General features: G+C 41.5%; 1 protein-coding gene across 1 annotated transcript in view; it reads left to right on the top strand.

Annotated features, from left to right (window-relative positions):
• PKHD1 (PKHD1 ciliary IPT domain containing fibrocystin/polyductin) overlaps window positions 1-24,407 on the top strand; it is a gene marked incomplete at its 3' end in the record, with an annotated part of 237,744 nt that overhangs the window by 110,995 nt on the left and 102,342 nt on the right. Inside the window, exons 41-48 of the mRNA XM_082276787.1 lie at window positions 935-1,068; window positions 5,950-6,062; window positions 6,930-7,020; window positions 8,164-8,298; window positions 11,521-11,656; window positions 12,935-13,181; window positions 21,813-21,990; window positions 22,617-22,812. Coding sequence (XP_082132913.1) covers window positions 935-1,068; window positions 5,950-6,062; window positions 6,930-7,020; window positions 8,164-8,298; window positions 11,521-11,656; window positions 12,935-13,181; window positions 21,813-21,990; window positions 22,617-22,812 — 1,230 coding nt within the window. The remainder of the gene's footprint in view (window positions 1-934; window positions 1,069-5,949; window positions 6,063-6,929; window positions 7,021-8,163; window positions 8,299-11,520; window positions 11,657-12,934; window positions 13,182-21,812; window positions 21,991-22,616; window positions 22,813-24,407) is intronic.

Genomic DNA, 24,407 nt, shown 5'->3' with positions numbered 1-24,407 from the left:
GTTCAAAGAGATCTTCAAGGTCATTGAGTTCAACCATTAGACTAGCCCTGCCAAGCCCACCACTAAACCATGTCCCCAGGCGCCACATCTCATGTCTGAACACTTCCAGGAATGGTGACTCCACCACTTTCCTGGGCTGTTTTTTCCAATGCCTGACTGCCTTTTAGGTGAAGAAATCTTTCCTAATATCCAACCTAAACCTCCCCTGGTGCAACTTGAGGCCATTTCCCCTTATGCCCTCAATGTGTCTTTATATGGACTTGGCTTGTATGGCACTGTCCATTCTTTGCTGTTGGGCAGCCCATTTCTTTACGATGTAGTTTAAAAAGCATTTCTTTTGTTTTCTTCTTCTTTCTTCTGTACTGTAACTAGATCTGGGTCACCCCACGAGTCTGAGTTGTCTGATCAATGGGTTGATTGATTTTTCCCTTTCTCTTCTCCTACTCCATTGCTTAGGGGGACAACCCCCCATTTTGTGTAGAGTTGCACCAGGTGTTTTTCAGCCTGTTTAGAAATTTTCTTACATGTAAGCAGGGCAGTCAGTGGAGACAGGAGATAAAGAAGACTTTGAATTCTAGTACTGCCAGGAGCATGCCTGTGTGCGCATAGGTGAGCTACTTTCCCGCTCTGAACCATTCTGAATCTCTTTTCCCAACTGTAAATCTACTTTAAAATACACATTTTATTTATTTTCACCACAAACTTGCAGTGCAGAACATATGACTTTTGGTGTAGTCACATATAATACCTGGTACAGGGAAATATATGTGAATATAACACCTGGACTTGAGTACTTTGAAATGAAAATCATGATAAGAGAGGGTTTCCAGCTATATATACATGTACATTTGTGTTTATTTTTCTTTTTCTTCCTCTTTATTTTTTATGTTTTTATCTCTTTTTTTTTCTTTTTTTTTTTTTTTTTCTTTTAAAGGTGAGGGACTGGAAGAGGAGAACAGAGTCAGTAACAATCTAGTGATTGGCCTTTCTGGAACTGATGGTTTATCCAACATTGAGACACTGTCACCAGCAGGGATCTACATCAGGGCTCCTGGCAGCCACATCAGGGTAAGAAGTTCTGGTGTAAGACATAACATTTCCCTTCTAATCAAAGACATCAGAAAGACACAGAGCTTCATTTATCTGGGAGAGCACAGACACAAAATTTGTTTCTTGGCTGAGCTGTCAGAACCTGTGCTTGTGATGGGATATTGAAACAAGTGCATATTACAAAATAAATTATGTTCCTGGGTAAATTTATTACTGAGAATTTTGCTGTGTTTGAGTGGAATATTACAGTGAGATAATTCATCCTGAGATACTTTAAAATGTTGTTTTATTTTATGATACTTACGGATTCAGAAAACTTGGAAAAAGTTTCGTCTCAGCTCCTGTAGAATTTCTGCCATTATTAAAACACCCCTCAATTTTAATGGACTAACTACAAAACCACCAAAATTCAGCAACATAAATTACACCTCTGTCTGGACTTAAAATCTCATTGAACATCCAGTTGAAGATTTGCATTCCAGGGTGAGAAAGAGAATGTGTTCCCTGTGCTATGAAAATGACATTGATTTTAAAAGAAATGAAGCTTCTCTATTCTAAGTGGTAATAAACCACCAGGTTTTTAAAGAGCTAACAGCTTAAAAGCCTCTCATCAAAAAGCTGAGCTCAGAAAAAATACTTTTATTTACTAATTCTCTGATGCTTTCTCTTAGTTCATACTCTTTTTTGATCTTACATTTCAGAATAAAGAGCCACTTTTATGTGTTTCTTGGAAAAAAATATGATTTTCATCAACTTCAAACCATTTTTCCTTCCCAACTTTTTTGAGGAATTACATTGAAACTGACCTTTCTTACCACACTTTCAGTAGTGAAAAATGCATATTTTCATTTAAAAAATAATCCTAACCTGTTCTACTGTTAACCCCCAGTAACCAAACCAATTACTGTTTGTGAAGACCTAATCACCCCCAGGGCTTCTGCTCCATGAGGAAAGATTTGCACCTAAATTTGAAGGTGAAAAAGAGACCAACGCATTTCCTATGTTATTATGAAGAGAGTAGCAGTGAGGAAGGAGGAGAGAACTTTTCTGCAATTCCCTCGGGGGCATATTTATCATTTCTAAGGGCATCAAATATAGTTTAAAAACACAAAAACTAGCAGGAGCATGAGAATTCCAGCTCCACTAAACACAGAGTTTTGTACTGTCATGCACTGACTTACCCTGGGGCTGTTCACTCCATCGCCAGTGGCTCAGCTTTTGAAAAGGTTTGCTGCAATTACTTCCACAGGTTCCTGGAAACTGGCTGTGCTGGGTTCTCAGCACATTTACTTATCCCTCTCCGTTCACATGAGTTTACAGATACAAAGCTGCAGCTGTGGCTGTGTACCCCAATATCAGGGGGTCCGTTCTGCTCTCTAGAGATGTGCTGTTCCAGGCAGGGTAGCAGATGGGCCTCAAAGGGTTGCTGATAACCCTCACCATCTTCAGGAGTGGAATATTTGAGGTGTTGTAGCAGCAAAAGGAAAACACGAAGAAATTGCCCAGCTTAAGGTTGGTGTTAACTACACTTACTGAACAACAGGACCAAGCAGTGGTCAGGAAGACAGCAAAGCACAGGGATATTAAGAGAAAAAGTCACACTTCTCCCATGCAAAACAGCTGTGGACTTTTTCTTAGTGCAATAATAATCACTAAATTCCATGGTGCTGGTCCAGCACCAGCATTATGATGTTACTGAGTTTCAGCATCTTTTATCTGATCAAATGATTTAACCTTTTTAGGTATTTATAATCCTAGTTTATTGGAGAAGTTTGAGGAATGTGATGGGAAAGACTCATCTTCCACCTGCCTGGTTCCCAGGCCAGGACATGCAATAGAAATCTTCCTAGTTTAGAATCTAATTTTAGGTGCTTGTCAGTCTTTGTGTTTATTGGTTTTGTGGGCTTTTTTGTTTATTTTCAGATTTCTGTCATTCAGTTATTAGTTTTAAACTTAGTGGCTACAATCTTTGTGGCAATGGATGCAGCTGAGACAGCCAAAGAGCTCTAGGTCCACACTGTGTAACATCTGTGCAACATGGGTTAAGCCTTTCCACAGTGAGACCTGCAGTAATATTTTCATAACTACTCAATTTACTTGGGAGCCTAAATTTGCATCGGTGGCTGAAGAGCTTAAATTTCCTTGAAATTCAGTGCATTCCTAAACGGTGTGGAAATTGGGACAGAGCAGTCACTCAAACCTGAGCCTACAAAGACTTTTGGAGACCCAATTCCCACTGGTTTCCATTTGACTTAAGTTCTTAAGTGCACTGGTGAATCAGGCTGTTAGATGAAATTTTATACTTGGACAGTATGAGTGCAAACTGATTATTACAAGGTTAGTATAATTTTTTTTTAACAGTGTGTAAGCCCAGGTTATCACTTTTTAGAGTCATAGAGAAGTTCACTTGCAGGCTGCTTTCTTGCCTTTTAGATGCTATCAGCACAAAGAACTGAAGATGCTCCTCTGTGATATTGGCTTTTTCCTCAGTGAAACATCCACCCTATGTCCTTGGTTTTCTTTTTGTGTGCAGGAAAAATAATTTAAAAATTAGGTTTCTATCTTTTTCTCTTGGCTCTCTTGGGCCTAGTGAGTTTTGGTCTTTTTGTTGTTCCAATCCATAAATATTGAATGCTCTGAAATCCCAGAGCCAGCATGCGGTGCTCATGCATAGCAACATATGGACTGGGGTTAAGAAATCCAGCAAGAACCTCCCTTTCCTTTCTTGCCTTGCTGTTGAGGACTGGGAAACAGCTCAGATGAATGAACGGGGTGGAGCTCAGCCGGTGTCTCCGTGTCAGAGGAGTGACTGATTGCCACACTGTTGGTAAATGCATTTGTTTCCCAGTGTCACCACATCCAGCCATTCTCCACAGCACCAAAGAGGTGAGGCTGCATCTGTTTGGCACCGTTTTCCCACCGTTTTATCCCTGCTGAGATCTTTCCCAAACCCTTCCCTGCAAGGTGGGCCCACACTGAAGCAGGTACATTGTGGGTGCTACCTGCATCCTGCCCAGCTCTGAAGCTGTGGGAGAGGTGCTGTGAACACTGTCCAAAGCTTTAATGTCGTCTTTAAGGTCAACAGTTTGAGTCCCAGCTATCTAAAAGAAATTCATGAAATATTTACACCAGCAGAGTTGTACAGTTAAGAGACACTTAAACCGTCAGCCACTTGATTTTACTGACTTGCAGTGCATACCTCCAGGTATTTGGCATGCTCAGGGAGGTAATTTCTCTCTGGAATTTTGGTTGCATGGACATTCGTAATATACTGACTTCCACAAAGAATTGATTTCCACACAAAATTCCCTGCTTGCCTAAAACCCCTGCCCTCCAGCCACGAGCTGGCTGGATAAATATGCAGGGTTTTTTTTTCTTATGAATCATCTGTAGAACGCACGATTGGAGTCTCAAGTAAAATATCCTGGAAATGATGTGACTGGATTGCAGAAGTGTTTTGTTAAAGAAAAAGGGTCTGTGGCTGCACTTCCAGAAAAAGCAGCAGTTTTACCAGGGGATTGAGAAAGCAGAGCTTTGGGTCTCAGTACTTTATTCCTTGACAGATGTCAGAGATCAGGACTGCAGGGAGCACACTTGGATGGGTCAGAAGAAAGTAATTGGTATATGGAGGGTTTCACCTCGAGGTCACCAGGCTCAGCTTTGATTTGGACCATCAGGGACCAAAAAGTCATTAGTATTTTAACACTGTCCGGTGACCTATGAATGGGAGGGGTGGTGTCAGACCCAATCTTAGAGAACAAGCCCTCCTTAGAGCAGCAAGAAAGGTCATCTTAGACCCCCCTTAGAGAGCCACATACCTCCAGAGAGCAATTAATTTTGTCTAAGGACAGACCAAAAGCATTGCCTTCTGCACATTCCTATGTCTGATTTTTTTTGCCTAGAAACAGAGCCTAAGTTTACTGGCCTGGACTTCAAATTTTCACACACCTAAGGCAGGTGAGAGGGATCATGCACAGGTGCATCCATGAAGACATTGCTATATGGACACCACCCAAACCCAGCTAGGCTTGGCTGCTCTCCAAATTAAGCTGGCAAGAGCAGATTTTTTGTCCCAGAGTAGAAAAGTTCAAAACATGCTGAATACAACTCATATAACCCACTTGCTGCAGATTCTGTAAGTACCAAACTCCTAATTTTAAGGCCAGCTGGACCTTATGTCCACTTATTTTTACCTCTTGCAACACAAATAATGTAACTTAAGTGTAGAATTTATAATGTAATTTCTTTAAGAGTTATTAAATGACAATGACTTGCAGCACATCTTCCTCTGGTTATTCGCTTACGCTGTTAAAAATAATCCAAACCACATAATTTACCACAGGTGTAATAAAGTTTAATTGTTCAGTCACTGGCATATCCTGAAGATGTTGTTCTCTGCTTTCTCTCGACTTTTAAGAGTCAAATTTTCAACGAGAATATTTCTTTATCCCATGTTTGCTTTCGGAAATAAGAGAAATGTCCAGATTGAGAAGGAAATCAATAAACTGATTAGATTGTGATTTACCTTTCCTCTTTCCTTCCTGACATTTCTTTCTTACATAGAAAGGAGTTTATAAATGTAGGTTTTCCACGCATTTTTTTCTTGCCTACTTCTCGAAGAATTGTGACAACAACATTTTTCTGCTGTTTGTCTCTATTGCTTGGCCATCCTCCTTGTCTGGTTTAAAACCAGGTATTTTTGAAACTGGCCCAAGGTCAAAGGGAGAACAGGACAAGATTGGGGCCACAGAAATGAGGTACCAGTCTCTACCAGTCAGTATACCAGAATTTGAATGGACTTCAGCTGGGTTATTTTAATTTGTGTGTTTCTTAAGTTGATTTTAGTTTCCAGAAATTGGTGGTAATATTTTTTTCACAGTCCCATATTCCTCTCTACAGGGTAACACAGTGTGTGGTGCCGGGTATGGCTATTTCTTTCATCTCTCCCCTGAGGGACCATCCAAAGTGCCTCTCCTGTCCTTCAGTGAGAACACAGCTCACTCCTGCACCAGGTACTGGGGGAGTTTGGTTAAAGAGATTGTCCTTCAGCGAACAGTTGTGCCAAATATAATTGCAGTGGTGGGCAGAAAACTCCTTGTCCCTCTTTTCTGGACCTTTCCCCCCAGTTTCTCACCCTTTAAGGTCCTCATCTCTTGCAAGCAGAGTTGTCTGGAGCAGGGTAAAATCAGTGTGGAAGGTGTCCCTCCCCATGGCAGGGGGGGTGGAACAAGACAATCTTTAAGGTCCCTTCCAACCCAAACCATTCCGTGGTTCTGTGACATTTCATGCAACAATTGTTCCCGTAGTATCCAGGAACAGCTATTGACGAGAGCATTAGACAATACTTCCCTAAACCAGAAAGTGTATTAAAAAATGACATTGTACTGAAAATCAGTGGATAGAGTGACCCAAATTTTGAGTTAATCTGGATATTAATCTGGTTTTGAAATCTCTGAGAAGGTCAAACCAAGTGCTACATTCAGGACTTCATACATGTACTGTACTCCAAGATGGCTGAATCCAAGATAAAGAAAAGCCTTATCTGTCCAAATTCATGTCAGGCTTATCTGAAGGTGATGCTGGCTGAAAACTCATGACCATGGGAAGATATTTTGTAGAGAGTACCTCTCAGTTGCACTGCGCACTCCTTTGTAGCCCTGATAGGTCTAACACTGAAAATACTTGAAGAGAAATTTGAAGTCATTATTAGAGGCCTAAAACAGTCCAGCAGCTTTGACTTTGGTTTTAAGAAATAAAGTCTCATGCAGACAACTGTTACAGATACAAGATTTTAGATATCAAGATAATGAATAGAAAAATCAGCTCATGAGTACATGCACTGGAAAGGAATAGTTTCCATGGCTTTCTCTCCTAAACAGGCACGGGTTGCTGGTGTACCCAGAGTATTTCCCAGAAAGTCCTGCTCAGTTCAGCAACTTCACAGCCTGGAGCTGCCGCGGGGGAGCACAGGTACGTTTGTCCCCACTGCCTTCTGTGATGTTCAGGATCTTTCCCAGTATCTCACCTCCACACTGACTTCATTTTCAAGGCTGCAAATAGGCCACAGTCACAGTAAAGCTCTTGTGCCTGTATGCATGTCTCTCATCTGGAGGCTCCTGTTTTAACGAAAGAACCAGAAACTTGATTTGTGTGAATTCTTTTTGCTGATTCAGTGTGGAATCAGTTTTCTCAGTGCTCCTTTCACCAGTAGCTGGTGTCCTATGTAATTGTCTACCATCTGTCTGCCACTATAATCACAGAATCACAGAATGGTTTGGGTTGGAAGGGACCTTAAAGACCATCTTGTTCCAACACCCATGCCACGGACAGGGACACCTTCCACTAGATCAGGTTGCCAAATGAAAAACCCTCTGAGTGGATCTGAGCTGTTCATGAAGATTGCAGTTGGTAGAACATCTGTTACCTTTATAGAACTGATGGTTTCCATGGGATTTTTTTTTCATTCTTGTTAAAATTTTGTACTTTTTATTTATTTGAATTTGTCTAGCTTCATTCTCCAGCTAATGGGGGTCACTGTTAATTAATCCGATTTTAAAAAGCCACAGCACCCTTTATTATGTGATACTTTTCCCCCATACTTACAGTTTGGAGCCTGTGATCCTATTAATTCCTGTGTGATGACCTGAACAGTTTGTATGTTTCTCTGTAAGGAATGTTTTATAGCCTCACCCATCCCATGACTTGCCTCTGAAGGTGTCCAATTTTCAGTGTGATTTTTCAGGCTGATGTGTTCTCTTTCTGGAAGGTTATTTGTATGAAAAGAAATAAAACAAAAAGGTATTTTGCAGGTTTGTTGTTGTTTGTTTTCCCTGCCTACCTTGTAATTGTTTTGTATGTGACTGACCTAGAATAAAACAAATAAGTTTATTTTGCTTCTTTCCCTCCAGAAACAGTCTTCTTTCTTTTAGGTGCCCCATCGTGGAAGTGTCCAAGGCCAGGCTGAATGGGGCTTGGAGCAACCTGGGATAGTGGAAGGTGTCTCTGCCCACAGCAGGGGGTTGGAACGAGATGGTCTTTAAGTTTCCTTCTAACCCAAACCATTCCATGACTTGATGATGATGATTATTATTCCTTTATTTTCCTTTTATGTAGATTTTCAGTAGCAGGAACCTTGAACTCCAGCATTTCTGGATTTCTGCTTGCAAAGACTTTGGCATTGACATTGTAGAAAGCCTGGGAAACACCTCTGTGTCTGACAGTGTTTTAAATGGACACCTTGGGCAGAAGGTAAGAACTGCACGAAATATTTCAATGCTTCTTGACTTGCACAGCAAGACTTCAGTAGGAATTTGGAGAAATAAGAAAGCAACCTGGAGAACAACCCCTGCTTCATGGTAGCTTGGGAAAAACTTGGGTTTGGAAAAAAGGTTGTAAGTAAAAACAGTAGTTGTGAATAATGTAAGTAAATGGGATGGACTGTGGGTGTTGGTCTCTTCTCCCAAGTAACAAGAGACAGGAGAAGAAGGAATGGCCCCAAGTTGCACCAGGGGATGTTTAGACTGGATTTTAGGGAAAATTTCTTCACTGAAAGCGTTTTCAAACATTGGAACAGGCTGTGCAGGGCAGTGGTGGAGTCACCATCCCTGGAGGGTTTTAAAACCCATGCAAATGTAGCACTTGGGGAAATGGGTTAGTGCTGGGCTTGGCAGTGATGGGTGAACCTGATGGTCTTATAGGTCTTTCCAACCTAAACAATTAACATTATATTTTTTTTTCGAAATGTCTTTTCATTTCAACATGGAAGTTTTGAAGATTTTTTTTTAAACAAATTTGAAACAAGGACTCTGCTTTTTCTATTTTCATTAGAAAATATTACAAGATTTCACACTATAAGGCATAATGCTGTATATTCTTTCTAAAACAATGTTGAAAAGCAAAAGCAAAATCACAAACACAAAAAGCTGAAGGATCTTAGCCAGACAAGTGCAAATTTTTTTCCTACTCATATTTTTTTTTCCAGGATTGACGAGGTCTCAGAAAAGCCTTGGAATTTCACCAAACCTTTTTGGAGAAATCTTAATTTTTGTTTAGTAAAGCTTTTCTAACACAAATTCCTATACACCTTTTGCATTTAGCACCATTTAACCAGACATGAGTGGGTTTAGTTTAGTGATTTGAGAATAATGAGGGGGAACACCAGCTTTAGTTTCTATCATTGTTAACACTTTGGTTTCATCTGCTCTCTCTCAGCATCACTGGTCCACTTGGAATGCAGAGTGTTATTTTTTTTACTTTTTTTACTTGAGAATGAAAAATACCAACAAAATGTAATTTTATTTATGCAGTAAATATGATCTTCCATTATTTCTTTAGGCAGCTGGACAAAGTCCTTTGGGTGCTACCAGGTTGTTAACAGATTAATAACATGGATAACAACGGAATTTTAGTTACAACTGGCCACAGCTGCTTGTTCATGATTTTGAGGTCTTTTTTTTTTTTCCCCTGCTCAGTTTTCTATTGTTGTTTATTAAATTAATTTTCTCTCTGACTGGCAGAAATAAAAGAGTTTTAAATGAGTTTTCTTTAGAAGCTCAAGGAAAGAAACCTCCTTAGCAGGTCCATTCTAAGTATACAGTTCAGATAAAATCCTGGCTTCATCTGTCCAACCTTTCAGTGTCCCGGGCATGTCCCAGGGAATTTCTCTGACACCAAGGGGTGGATGTTTTTGTTTTTGCTTTGCAGGATCCATGGAAGGACTCCAATGTTGTACTTGTTAAGAGATTTAGAGGCGCTCAGCTGTGCCTTGTTTCTTGCAGTACCTCAGGGGGGTGATTATCTTTGATTATCTCATGATAAGAGCCTCCTTGTCATAATTTACATCTTAATGTATGTAATTCTTCCTTTAATAATGACGTCTCTTTAATATCAATTAAAACTTTATGACATTAATTTAATAGGAACCTTGGATATTCCTCTCTGATGCCCCTTCCACTTTTTGGAAAAAAAGTGTTTTTAAAACATGATTGTTTTCTGGAAATGTCAGGGCATTGAAAAGTTGGGGCTTTGACCCACTGAAACATTGGTGACAGGGCTAAATCCAGGACCTGCAAAAGCCAAATGAAAGATTTTGGTAACTTCCTAGACAATCAGCAAGCCTATTCTATGCCCTCATAAAGCAACTCATTGTCTTTGTGAGGCCATTTAAGGAGAAGCATTTCTTCCTGGAAAAATCAGGAGTTCTGGGTCAGGTGACACATGCAAGGGAGGAATTATTGTCTCACACTGAGAGTTTTAAACAAAACTGATTCATTAAAAATATAGAAAATTGGGTGGGATAAAAGCCAATGGAGACTTTCTGAACTTGTTACCAGAAACCAGGGATTTCTCCTCAGCAGTGACTTGGAAGAGGAAGGCCCAAGGGCGAGGACTATCACTCCAGATGTTTTATGTTTTGGCCTCAGAATAAAAAAAAGCTGATGGAACTACTGTCTCTTACAGAGATTGAAGAAGCACCATTATTTTGAAGTAATATTCTACTCACAAAAGTGCATTTCATTCTACATATTCAATTGCAGAGATGTTTCCATATAGGGTGGATTTCTTTATTCATTCTCTACTCTGGTTTTTGGTAGTTATTTTACAAGTATTTATTGGTCTCAAACAGTATCACACCGCTCCTGCCAGCCCTTTCTCCTGCAGGCTGCTCACCAACTCTGAGTACATCTTTATTTCCAGGCTGTTTCCAAGATAGTTTGGCACTTCCCCTGAGTCGTGGACTACAATCACCCCAAAATCCAGTTTGTCCACTGTGTTTTTCATCACTCGTGGCTTTTGCTCTTCCTTTCTGGTTCTTGTAGCTCTGATGGACCCTGAAGTCAGCTGGAGGTTTTCAGAGAGCCTGGCTTAAGTGCTTTCCCATCCAAAATGACACAAAATGCCTTTGAATCTCAGTGCTCAGGTTTTTTTTAGAACAGAAATAAGAATGATCACTTTTGCAGAGTAGGAAAAATTCCCAGTTGCTGGATAAAAAAGGTAAAGTAAAATGGGGCTGTAAAAATTCACTCACTGTGGCTTTTAGTCAGATTCTTTCTCCTCAGGGAGAAAGAATCTTTCCTCTCCCTTCAAGTGTCCAATCTTAACTAATATGCAACAACTCAAACAAAGGGCCACAAGCTGCCCTTGAAAGTGATGTTATCACCTGCTTCAAGTGGGGAATTACATGGGTGTTACTTGTGAGATTTTGCCAAACAATGGTTTAGATCCATCCTTTAAACCCCACAACTATGGGCAATGACACTCTTGCATTCCCAGCTGCTGCACCCTGGATGCTCCGTTTCTGGAAATGTTCCTGGCCAGGCTGGATGGGGCTTGGAGTGACCTGGTCTAGTGGAAGGTGTCCCTGCCCATGGCAGGGGTTGGAATGAGGGGACATTTAAGGTCCCTTCCATCCCAAGCCAGTGTAGGATTCTGTGATTCACACGGTGATGTTTCCTTCACTCCTCATTTCAGAATGGCACCTGTATGTCTTCAGGACTAAAGACTCCCAAAAGATACCAGTTCTTCATCTCCAACACAGCTTTCAGGAACTTTGATGTGAACACTTGCACAGCAATCAGGACTTGTTCTGGCTGTTACCAAGGGCAGGGTGAGTCTGATTTTCCTTTATTTCTCAGGATTTCCAAGTCCCTGGCTTCCCCTCCCATCACAAGGTCATAGTTTCCACAGACAATTATTGATAGTTCCTCTGCACAGGCTGAGATTTCAGGTTGTCCCCAGTCTTGCTGGATATGGCTTCATCACTCAGTTGGAGCCACATATTGCATTTATTTTGAGACAAATATAGCCTGATTTTTGCACTGATACAGTTTTTCAGTGGAAATGGGTTTTATACACTGCCTTGTTTCTGCATCTTCATTTTGGGAGGTAAAATTTCAAGAGTGACAATTTCTTTAAAAGCTGTGACACAATCTCACAGAATTTCACCAAGCTGCTACCTCAGGCCAGCCTAAACCTGAGGTGAATTTGCCTAAGATAATGTGTAAACTAAGCATCCGTCTTAGCTTTGAAGAGGTACTCAAAGGCTCTTTGAAGAATGTTCCAACTGCAATTGCCTCTTGTACTGTAAGGAAACGTATTTATATATAAATTAAGACTGCCCTACAATAACATAGCAGAGAGAAAGACTTTGGGAGATGAGATCAAAGGAGAGGAGGAAAAGTAAAATCTGGCTTAGTCAGGCTAAAACTGGGAATAGGGCAGTCAAATAGTAACCTATGTATTGTATGGACACTCCTGACAAAGCTGACTTTTTACAGTCCATGGGGCAATGATTTTCTGACATTTCTGTAAATATTAATATGCTCAAAAACTTTAGCCTGCATGAATATTAATATTTTTTTCGTAGTTATCTGTGTTTCAGTGAAAAAATCCTCCAGATTCACTGTTCAGCCAAGGCTTTATTCTGCCAGGTGCTGCACGTATCCAGAAGAGTCAAGTATATCTACACAACATAAACAGTCCTCACCTCTAAAAAATTTACCTTCAAAAAAATTCAGAAAGGATCTATAAGAATCACTGTCATGGGGTCTGTAATTTTTGCTGTGGGGCCTGTGAAGAAGTGTTTGGAGTCACTGAGGAGATGCTGGTAGGACCAGGAGCAGCACCTGGATCAGGCAAGTCTGAACCACAGGTCCTGTCACAACAGAGCACTGGAAAAGTTTGGCCTGGCCATAGCACAACAGTAGCTATTCCTAAACCCACCTCTATTTATTTTCTCAGATCTCCCCATTTTGTTGACTCATCAGACGTTTTTCCAAAGGCAAGGTGGAATGAAGTTGGTCTCTTTTCCTCCAAAGAATTGTCTTCAGGCCCATTACATGAGGTGACCATTCTGTTTTTCTGACATACTGCTTGTCACCCACAGGTGGCTTTACAGTGACAGCTGAACATCTGACCTTCACCAACTCCCCTTTCCAAGTGTCCTTCCCCTTTCCTCACTCTGCCATCCTTGAGGATCTTGATGGCTCCACCACAGGACAGAAGGGAAGTCACATCCTGCCTTCCACAGATATCCTGGCTGCATCTTGCACAGCCAGTGCCAACTTCAGCCAAGCTTCTGGTGGCAGTGTTTGTGACAGTGACCTTGTTTTCCACCGTATGGCTCTTCATTTGTAAGTAATTGTTCCACCTCCCAAAATTCAGCATGGGCTTTGCTTCTATGTGTTATTCTGAGATTGCTGCTGGGTCTGAGCTCAGTCCCAGAACTGCTGCCTCTCTGCTAGGTCCTAAACTAGGTCTAAAGCCTGAGCGGTGGCACCTCTTAACCCACTGTGCTATCTCCCATGGCCTGTCAATCCATGGCAGAAGGACAAGGATTTCCTGGAGATGCTGTGTTGCATCTGGCATCTCACACTGAAGTATTTGATTGCTTGGGAAATTAGGAACAGCTCTAATAATAATCCAGTCCTGGGGTACAGCCAGGTTGTCCCCATCAGCCTTGGTGGCTGTACAGCTCCCAGTTCTGTCCCAGTTCACTTGTCTCCCCAAGGTGCAATTCTCCCTGCCTTTGAGCAACTGGCAGCTAAGGGGATCCAATGGAGAAATGCTGTTCAGCCAAGAACTGCCACCACTTCTCTTACCCAGGGAGAACACTTGCAAATTTCTAACACAAGAAAAAGAGTGAATAAGACTTTTAGAGATTTAAACACCACTCCTGTTTTTCTTCCTGTGCTCATCTTCCCTTCCCAGTCTCCTGCTCAGCATTTCACTTTCCTTTTGAAGTACAAATCTGAACAATTATCCATTTTTTGCTGTCTCAGGTTAGTGGTACACATGCAGAAATCCTCAAGTGCTCTGTCAGAGGGCTGTTAATTATTCATGTCTACCTCATAATTCATGTTTTAGAAGAAGGAGGGGAAAAAATCCAACCCCTTCCCAAATAAGCAAAAAACTAATCACTTGTTCCATTGAAGGAGAAAACTGTAAGACTTTGAGCCACCTGCAGGCTTTGCATGTGATTACTGTGTCTCGTAATGAATACAAAAGTCTGCAAAAATTTAAGAGGTTGGAGTCATTCTGATTTAACTAAAAGAATATTGGGTAAAAGGCAAAATAAAACTGTGCTTGGTGTCTTTCCTAAGCAGTTAACCATGAGGTCCTGGGGAAATTAACCCCCTTTCTAGTCTGTGTTTACCTTAATGAAATGGACTGCGAGATCTTTGGGCTGATGCTGTGTGGGTGGATGGAGCCTCTCTAAATGCTGCCTGTAGAGTGATTTGGTTCCTTTTGGGTACTGCCACAATGTAATTGTTAATAATTAATGACAGTTAATATATTTAATACACCTTGTTTCTCTTTGCATCAGAAGGTGGGTGAGGAGTGAGTACAAGTAGGAGTTCATCCACACCATTGCTGTTAACTCTGGCAAGACTTAACCAGACCTGAATTTTGTCTTCCCAGTAAATTGCATGAGAGTTTGCCTGGAAGCGTTCAAGACCAGGTTGGACAGGGATTGGAATAACCTAGTCTAGTGGAAGGTGTCCCTGCCCATGGCAGGGGGTTGGAACTAAATGAGCTTTAGGGTCCCTTCCAATCTACATCATTCCAGGATTCGATGATTAGTCATATCAATGACTTCTCAATTAAGGTTTTATTTCAAGCAAGTACTCTTTATTTAGCTTCTTTATTATTCATCCGCATGAGCTGGGAGTCAATTTACATCAAAGATCCTTGGCAGTGTAAGAAGTAGAAGCCAGCTGTTAACCTGTTCTCCTGAGGACTGTGTACTCAGCAGAGTAACCCCAGAGACCATGAGCATCCCCTCTGTGCTGCTTCCAGATCCTCTCTCCTGAGTAGCTCCCAGCAGCCAAATCACCCTCAAGTTAAGTTGAAAGACTGTCAGATGCAGCCAAATGAGTATGGTGAGTCAGGCAGGCTTTGTTCAGATGGATAGAGCTCCAAAAGGAACCTGGGAGAGGACCAGGATGGGGAATAAAAGGAGCTGGAGGGGATGAAGAGTAAAAGTCAATTAATAAAATATCCACAGAATGACCGGAGGATGGGGGGGTGGGAGAGGGAGAATGGGTGAATTTTATCCAGATGTATTTGAAGAGTGTTTGCAATAAAAAGGGAATAGTTTAGTATTAATACAGCAAAACATGACTAGGAGCAATTGGCAGAGGTTGAGTAAAGAGAATAAAGATAGGTGGGTGACAGGAAAAAAAATTCTTAACAGTGCAGTCTCTTGGATCCATCTCATCTCAGTACAAAAACAAAAGTACTGTTGCTTGTCTTTCTTTAGTTTCTGACAAGAAAAGAAATCTCTCTGGAAGAAATCTTTCTGTTGTGCTCTACTAGGCCATGGAGTATGTAATGTGTCAGATCTGCAACTTGAATTTTCAGTGCTCCTCAATAAAAAGCATGAGAAGCTTGAGATGCTACGTTTTTTTGCTTATCCTGAATTTCAGGGATGACATTCTAGCTCCAAAAATCTTGAAGGCTGAGGCAAGTAATGGATTTTGACAAGCGAGTCCTAGTATGGCAACCTCTATCTCAGCAACCTCGGGATCATTCCCTGACCCTAAGGACAACTGGCAAGGATTGGACGTGGCCTTATTTTTAACCAGCTCAGTCTCCAAAACATCAGGGATGTTGCATCAGCACCAACTTTTAGGAAAGATCCCCTTCCTGGAAGCTGTCAGGGATAGGGTTGGTTGGTGCAAGCTAAAAGCATGTCTGGAATAATTTTAATTATTTCTGATACAGTGTAGGAAATTGACTATCTTTGTGTTGTTTAATTTATGAGAATGCATGTGTTGTATTGACACTTCTTCCCAAAATAAACTACGTGTTTGGGGGGAAAAAAGTGTTTTGTTAGAGAAAAACTATAGAAGCTCTTTTCTGAAAAAGAAAACTACTATCCTGAACATTTTGTGACTCTCTGTCCTGAACTGCTTCACTCAACAACTTCCAGGGAAATGGGGATCCATTTCCAAGCTTGCACTGCTGTAACAAAACCCTTCTTCACAAAGTCCAGTTGAAAGTTAAACTAATGTGTCACGTAAGCACACTTTAAAGAGGGGTTTTATGTCTTTTAAAAATGTAATTGGAGCTTATAAAAGTCTTTATAAATTTATATGTGAGAAAGTTATTGAGTAGTCTGAAGCAGAGCTTATGCTATGGCACAGCACAGCATGGCTGCAGGCTAGAAACGGCTGCTCCAAATGCCACCGCTACCCATATTATCATGAAACTATGAATCTCTATTAATATTAAAACAAATTTTCATTAAAAAATTGTCATAACATGATTAAGTGACTTTCAAAGTTTCTTCACATTATGCATAATTTTTACAAGAGGAGAGCATTAGAATAATCTGCAGCCTGGCAGCACCTCGCGGCGAAGGGGACTCCAAACACTCAGTGGCTGCGCCTGCCAAAAGGGAGTTTCCCTCTTGGTCCCTCTCACTTGCTGTTCTTTTTTCACTGGGGAAGCCTTGGACTCACTCAGCACCAGTCTTGTAGTTCAAGCTTTTTATTGTCTCCCCCTTCTCTCGTCTGCTGCGGAGTGAAAGCTTAATTTTCTTCTTTATAGGTTTAGTTCTTAAATCTGGTCCTCTCCTGTTTGCTTCTGCAAACCCATCCACTGCTGATGGGTTGCTATGAAAGGAATAGTGTTCCCCTACCTTCACAGCTTTGAGTCTTGGAGTGAGTTCTGATGGTTACTCTGGTTTTGCTTCTCCTTTGATCTTTTGCTCCTCCTTTGATCAGCCTTCAGCTGAACATCCCCCTGCTGTGAAACACCCTGACAACCACAATTCTTCTCTCAATGTGCTCAGTTGCTCTCTGGCCATGGGTGTTCCCCATGTACCTAACTGTACCCACACAGGGGCCAGCTTACACAGTCACTTGTCCCCATAACCCATCCTCTGAGGGCTCCTGTGATGTAACATGGAAGACAAATAATAAATTATTGACTAGTGACTGTTCAGTTACCAACTCATCAGCTCAGCTTTAGAGATTCAGCTTTTACTCTACTATATATCTGCCATTTCAGACATCCCCCCAAGAGAAATTTGTATCCTGATGGAGAACACCTTTCCATTCACCCTGCAGTCAGGGGTATGGGCAGCAAAGGCAGATGCTGCACAGGGTTACGAGTATAACAAGACGTTTCCTCAAGCCTTCTCCCTCAGCTTGAGCATCATCTGAGGTATTTCTGAGAGCAGGGAGATAAATTTACCATTGAGGCAATATTTGCTGGTCCTAATCTACTTTCCTTGCAAGGAGAAATCTGGCAAGTCCTTTGGATGCTTCTTATGGATAGATTGGAGCCAGGTGCATCAGCTTGGACTCCCTGTCATAACCAGTATCTTATTAATCCTAAAATCATAGAATCGTTTGGGTTAGAAGGGACCTTAAAGGTCACCTTGTTCCACCCCCTGCCATGGGCAGGGTCAGCTTTCACTATCCCAGGTTGCTCCAAGCTCCATCCAACCCGGCCTTGGACTCTTCCAGGGACTCTTCAGAGCTCTACCTGTTGTAGGAAAAGCAGAGTGACCAAGTGGTCCTCCTTTGCTCTTTGCTATGCTTGAACTGCAGACATTTGAACCGTTTTTCACCAACCACTTTCCAGCTCAGGATTTCTGTCTGATTACAGTTTTCCTGAAAACATCAGCTTGTAAACTATAGGATCTGGGGAAATGTTTTAAGAACACAGGGAATTTTGGAAGTCGGGATAGCAAACTCCAAGTGCTACTCTGAATGAAACCATCTTGGCTTGTCAGTCACAACCCTTTCTATTCCTGGGAAACCATCTCAATTCTTACTTTACTTCAAATTCAGACTATGGTGGCCATGCAGGATCAGGGTCAAAGTTCTGGTTATTTCCTAAAAGACTCATGCATGAAAAAAAATCACTGTGAGAGTTCATAATAAAAGACAGATTTGAATAATGAGGTTGGTATCTCAACAAAGATACACACATTTACTGAAAACAGCTGAAAATTCTTAGCTCTTGGCAATTAAAATAAAGTGAACTGGTCTGGGGCCCAACATTAAACCTGTAAAGTGTTTGATATGGTCATAATTTGGAATTAGCCTCCCTTTGGCCAAAAATAAATCTGGACTCTTGAAATAAACATTTGGTGTCCCATTTGAAGTTCGATGCTAAATTGTTTCCTGTTTTTGAAAAGGGATAATCATAACGGATTATTATACAAACAGAAAGCATTTAGAGCTAAACACAGCACTCGCCTTCATACACACAGATATGGACCCTTAGGATAAATAAGTTAACAGTAAACATAAACAGGAGAGTTTATATTTGTTCTACTCCGTGTTGTTGATTGGCTTAACAAATCCTTTGTGGCCCATATCTGTTGAGCAGTTCTGCACAATGCATTTGAGCTAAATTACATAACAGTTTATACAGTCACAATTGGTGAATTGTGGCTCAGACTGTAAAGCCCTATCCTGTAATCCTGCCATATTTCTAAAGCAAATTGCTCCTTAATTGAAACCTGCTTCGATATAAAAATACAGCCTTTTCAATGAGTCATCCTTTTTTTCCCCTTACAGTTTGTAAAGGCTTCCAGCAGTTTAAAGGGAGGGTTAATTTTGCATTAAGACCATTGCCTCCTAGTTTCTTTCAAATAAAGCCAGGAGAAGTTCGGGGGAAGGCTCTTTCCTCTGATAATGAAGCTCTCCACGTTAATGATGCGTGCAGCCTCCCTTGGATCCTCTGAATTAGAAATACTCGTGTGTGCCAGTGTTCTTCTACTTCATTAACATTAAAGAGAGGTGGATTGGTGGCTATTTAGGGCACAGTGAAATCACTGGCTATTTAGGGCAAATGGAAATGGTGCTAATTGTGGCTGGTAACTCCATTAGTAGGGTACTTCCATTTTGGTGCCTTTTTGGCATGGAGGTGAAAAAACAAGCACGCTGACATCCTTTCCAGGGGAGTGTATCTCAGGCTTATCGCTGCCTTGCACCAGTTAACTTGTATGCTGAGCTGAGAACTTTTCCAGGTTCCCCAAATTTTTGGTTTGTTTTGCTGGCTGTCTGTCAGGGGTAGGGCATGTATTTATGGGTGGCAACACATCAAGCAATGCATGTAAAAGATAAGGACAAAACATTCCAGGTCAAGAAAACCTTAGAGATTCCAGGCCATAAGGTATCTTCTGATTCTTTGCCTTCCTGGGTCATCAGCAAGCTTTCAGCTGAACATGAGCCAGGTGTGCCCAGGTGTGCAAGAGGCCAATGGCACCAGGGCTGTCCCAGCTCTGGTGTGTCCACTAGGACCCAGGCAGTGCCTGTCCCCTCTGCTGGCACTGCTGGGGCACCTCCAGTGCTGGGGGCAGCTCTGGGACCCTCCTGACAAGAGAGACCTGAAGGGGCTGGAGAATGTCCAGGGAAGGGAACGGAGCTGGGAAAGGGGCTGGAGCAGCAGGAGCGGCTGAGGGAGCTGGGAAAGGAGCTCAGCCTGGAGAAAAGGAGGCTCAGGGGGGACCTTGTGGCTCTGCACAACTCCCTGACAGGAGGGGGTAGCCAGTGGTTGGGCTCTGCTTCCAGGGAACAGGGACAGGACAAGAGTAAATGGCTTCAAGGTGCACCTGGAGAGGTTAGATTGAATAACAGGAAGAATTTCATCATGGAAAAGGAGGCAGTAGTGGAGTCATCATGCCTGGAGGAATTTAAAATACGTGTAAATGTGGCCCTTGGGGGCATAGTTTAGAGGTGGCCTTGGTAGTGTTGGGTTAATCGTTGAACTCAATGATCTCAGAGGTCTTTTCTGACCTAAATGATTCTATGATTCTATACCTTGTCTGCTATAAGTAGAAATGCAGGAAAAGACATATGTCATTTAACTGCAGCCATTTGGAAGCTTGTTGTATAGTTTAAGATATTTATTTGGGGTCTTCTCAATATTGGTCTCCAGCATAAATGGATTCACAGTTAATTCACTAGTTAGTGAATTCCCATTCCCATTCACTAGCTATTGGATCTACATGGCTGGTATGGCATTGCCACCTAACTTTCTGACAGGTTAGACTTGTATCCCAGCAGGATTGCCCCTTCCAGGCTTTCTTCTCTGTCTTTACTTCTCCTGGAAGTACTGGGGAGAGTCTCCCAATAAAAGTGATTCGAGCTGTTCTCACCAGAATCCTCCAGCAATGAAAATTAAAATGAATAAAGAGTAAAACCATGTGAATTTAGTCTTCAGAGAGGATGGCTCAGAGTCTCTGTCGCTTGTGACACTGGGCATCTTTGCAGCTCAATAAGGCACCTTCTGATGTGCAAGAGAGTTTGATGTGTCTCTGCATTATGTGTGGTGTTCTTCTGCTGCTAGAAATGTTCTCCTGAATACCTGTGCAGGTGTTGATAACTGTGGTAATAACGTGTTTGTTGTCATTTACTTGCTTAATTAGCAGCCTAATATCCTGGTCCAGTTAATGCCCATAAGAGGAGGTTTATTAGTGGTACGAAAGCTGTTTAAGCCTTATAAACTCCTTCCAGTTTCATTGGTCTGCCAATATCTTCTGGTTGAGTGATTCTTTGCTGATTCACACTTCACTTTGCTGTTGCTGTTTCTCAGCTGAATGTTTCTGGGTAACCAGAAAGTGCTTTGCCTAAGTGACAGACTCTAGAAAAACAAACAAAAAAAAAGTAAAAATCACTGAATTGATTTTAAAAGAGAAAAGAAAAATATATCTGGGATAACTGCTTTGGTGATTTTGCATCATCTCCAAAGCACTAGGGGGAAAAAAAGCAACAAACCAACCAAAAATTGCAAATACAGGCAAATTGCAGGATGACATGAGTTTTAGCACTGTCTGTCTTAGGTTAGTAAGCCATATCCAGTCTGAGAGGTTGGATAATCTGCTGAGATGTGTAGTTGTAAGGTAATGCTTCAAATATTGAGAAAAAAATATTCAAGGGATGCTTAAAAGAGGATATTTTTTTAAGCTTAGTGTCAGCTCAAATGCCAAAACTGAGAGGAGTCTACAGAGACCTTAAATCTAAAGGGTTTACGACCACTCATGATATCAGTGCTAATGTTGATCTGTTCAGGAAGAATTTTTTTTCCTCTGACTAGGTAGGGCAGGAATTAGTGCAAAGTTCTGGTGAAAAAGGGGGTTGACTTCTCATTTGGATGCTCAGAAGAACTGCTGTAGTAAAAGTTCACCCATTTTGTGAAGGATTTAATCATTCTGCAGCAGCCCCAGCTACAAACTGCAGGCAAAGAGCAGCTCTCCGAATTACATAGGATTTTTTTGGAAACTTTTAACCAATCAAACGGGAGTGAGTAATCGCAGAACCACAGAACGGTTTGGGTTGGAAGGGACTCTAGACCTCATTCCAATGCCTTGCCATGGGCAGGGACACCTTCCACTAGACCAGGTTGCTCCAGACCCCACCCAGCCTGGGATGAGGCTAATAAGAAGACTCCACCAAACTTAATGAAGATCCTAAAAGTTGAACCTGAGGCCCATGAGTCTGGTGGAGGGAAAATACTCTGGCAATGTAGAAGTTGGTACCTTGGCTGTTACAACTTCTCTGCATTCTTCCTCTTCCTCTTCCTTTATTCCTACATGCTGTGTCTCTCTTTTTCTCTCTTTTTACAGCACTTGGGGCAAAATATTGTTTCTTATGATATTTGTAAAGAATTACAAAAATGTAGACATATTGTGAGGGACATCCAGCACAGCTACTTTAATTCGAATAAAAATAGAACTCTATAGGTTGCAAAATGACAGAGTTCAGTGTAAAAATGTAATTACTTTTTTTTTTTTCCTGCAGAAAAGAGGCTCCAGACATTCCTTATAATTTAAGTGTGACTGACAGTAGGAATAAGACAAACACAGTCAATTATGTCCCTGATACTTTATCAAACCTGTATGGCTGGATGGCTCTTCTCTTGGATAAAGAGACTTACACATTGACATTTGACAACCCTTTGGCCAGCAAACAGCTCCAGGTAACACAGGAAGATTTTATAATTTCAAAATTATATCTGGAAAAGACAATCACACTTTAATCTCTCTGGGTGAGCAGAGAGAAAAAAAAAATTAGTTAAGTGCACTGAGAAAGTCTCTCTGTATTTATCGGATTAGATAAGATGACCTAGTCCCTGAAGCTCTCAGTAGTAACCTGGACCAGGAAGGTCATGGAACTGTGGAATGGTTTGGGTTGGAACAGACCTTACAGCTCATCCAGTTCCACTCCCTGCCATGGGCAGGGATGTTTTCCACTAGACGAGGTTGCTCCAAGCCCCATCCCACCTGACCTTGGATGCCTGATGATTATGGATAACTTTGGTGAAATTTCAGTGTGGTCCTCAGGAAACAACAGGATTTTTACTGCCTTAAGATATGTCGAAACACATCTTTCAGAACATATTGTTCCTTTGAACCTTTCAAAGGTGATGTGGGGAGTTGATTTTTTCTGCATTTACCTTTACCTTCTGCTTGGTTTTACATCTCTTTTCATGTTTTCAATACACGTTGCCTCTGAGGAGAACCATCCTCTTTGCCCTTTAAGTTGAACTCCATGGAGCTCTAATCACAGACCCAGACATGCTTCTTTTGGTTCCCTCTTCTCTAGTACTCAGTGACATTTAGCAACTTCAAGGCTGGGAATTACCTGCTGCTGGAACACAAGGATCTTCCTTCCCATCTGGAGGCCATGGTATCCTGTGGGACAAGGAGGGGACAGCCACTCCAATTGCTACCTTCGTACAGACACCACAGGAGCTGTGATTGGCATCTTGACAGCAAACTGGGGAAGTTCACCTATTTGGGTAAGTGCAGTATCAGGGTTGCAATGCACATTTTTGATCAAGAATGGTGACAGAGCTGATGTCTTTTTAATTTAAACCCCAGATCTACTCAAGGCCAGCTTCCAATGGCCTTTCAATAAGTGAGAGGTCCTTCAAAAGGTTTATCAAATAGGTAAGTGCACATCAGGTCCATCCCTAACTGATCTATCTGGTGCCTGACCTATCAACAAAAAGAATGTGTCATAAATAGTGGGTGATGTGATATCAGTTGTATTGATGCCATAATGATTTTTTGCCTTTTCTTTTATACCCCTTTTATACCTTTGTACAACTTCTGTACCCTCAGTGCTTTTTGCCTACATTCTTGGACTTGTTTGGCAAGCTAGGAGACTCAGCATCTTAGAGGCTTCGTAGTTAGGGATCAGTGTGCCCCAGGGCCCAAGGTCCTCTCCAGAACACATTCTGTAAACTGAGATAGAACCATCCAGGGGAAGGCTCCTTGGGGATGGGGGCTCATTCGAGCCTCTCATTGGGGAATTTTTGATAGATATGCTAATTAGTAAGGCCTGTAATGTTATACCTGATCTTTTGGGGGTGTGCATTGCGGTGTGCATGGAGGTGCATTCGACCTGAACGTAGTGCACCTAAGGATCTTTAAAATAAATACCAAGGTAAAATCCCTTTTTCCCTTCTAACTGTGTTTGACTCTTGATTTTAAGACCAGGAAAAGGCATCAGTATTTGAATTGGATTTTTGGAGTGGTAAAGGCATTAAATTCCACTAATGACCTTTGCTGTCATCTGGTCCCATATCACAGGTATCATTAATAAATCATGGTCATCTTGCTAGGCTGAGCCCTCTGAAGGCAATAGAAGCATTGGTAGAGAATTTTTCCAAGGACTGAAAACTTCCAAAGACATCATAGGCCTTTCCATTTGAGTATGTGACCTTGTACATGAGATCATGGAGTGTGGTGGTCATTAATTTTTTTTGAAGAAATGGATCTTTTCCATAATTCCCATTCTCAAGCAAATAATTTTATAAATGTCTACGCTCTATGTGCCAAAGGCAAGATAATGATTGTTGCCTTTATTAATAACAGCAGAACCAGGAATCACAAATATATTTTGGTGTCTTTGAGAAGATTGGCTTGTCCTTTATGACTCATATAGGGAAAGTAAAGATGACGATTTTCATTATAACAGATTTTTTTTCACTTTTTTAATCCATTAAATTTAATGAATTTCCCTTGATTTTGCACTATTGAGATGAGATGCAAAAGACTCTCTCATGTAGGATGTCTTTAGAACAATCATTGGAGAAGAAAACACTCCTGGAATGAGGGCAGGCAATCCACCTAGCTTGGTCTAGCAACAGTGAAAATCAACCAGTGTACATTTGTGGAGAAATGGGAAACCCAGACCTTAACCTCAGTCAGATCACACTTGCTGTGTCCACCCCTGGTCCTTCAGCAACTGCCACAGCACAGCTTGTGTTTAACATTTTAGCTCTCAAAAGGGCCTGGATGCACCCAGGCTTCAAACTAGAAAAGATCCCTGTCCCGTGCTAAATCCCAAACTCTGCTGGGGAGTCTGCCTGGTCTGGGCCAAAGCTGT

Source organism: Coloeus monedula, assembly GCF_965178545.1.
Source record: "Coloeus monedula genome assembly, chromosome: 2".
NCBI lineage: Eukaryota > Metazoa > Chordata > Aves > Passeriformes > Corvidae > Coloeus > Coloeus monedula.
The sequence above is the reverse complement of the archived record's forward strand: the minus strand, read 5'-3'. Positions and strand labels throughout refer to the sequence as shown.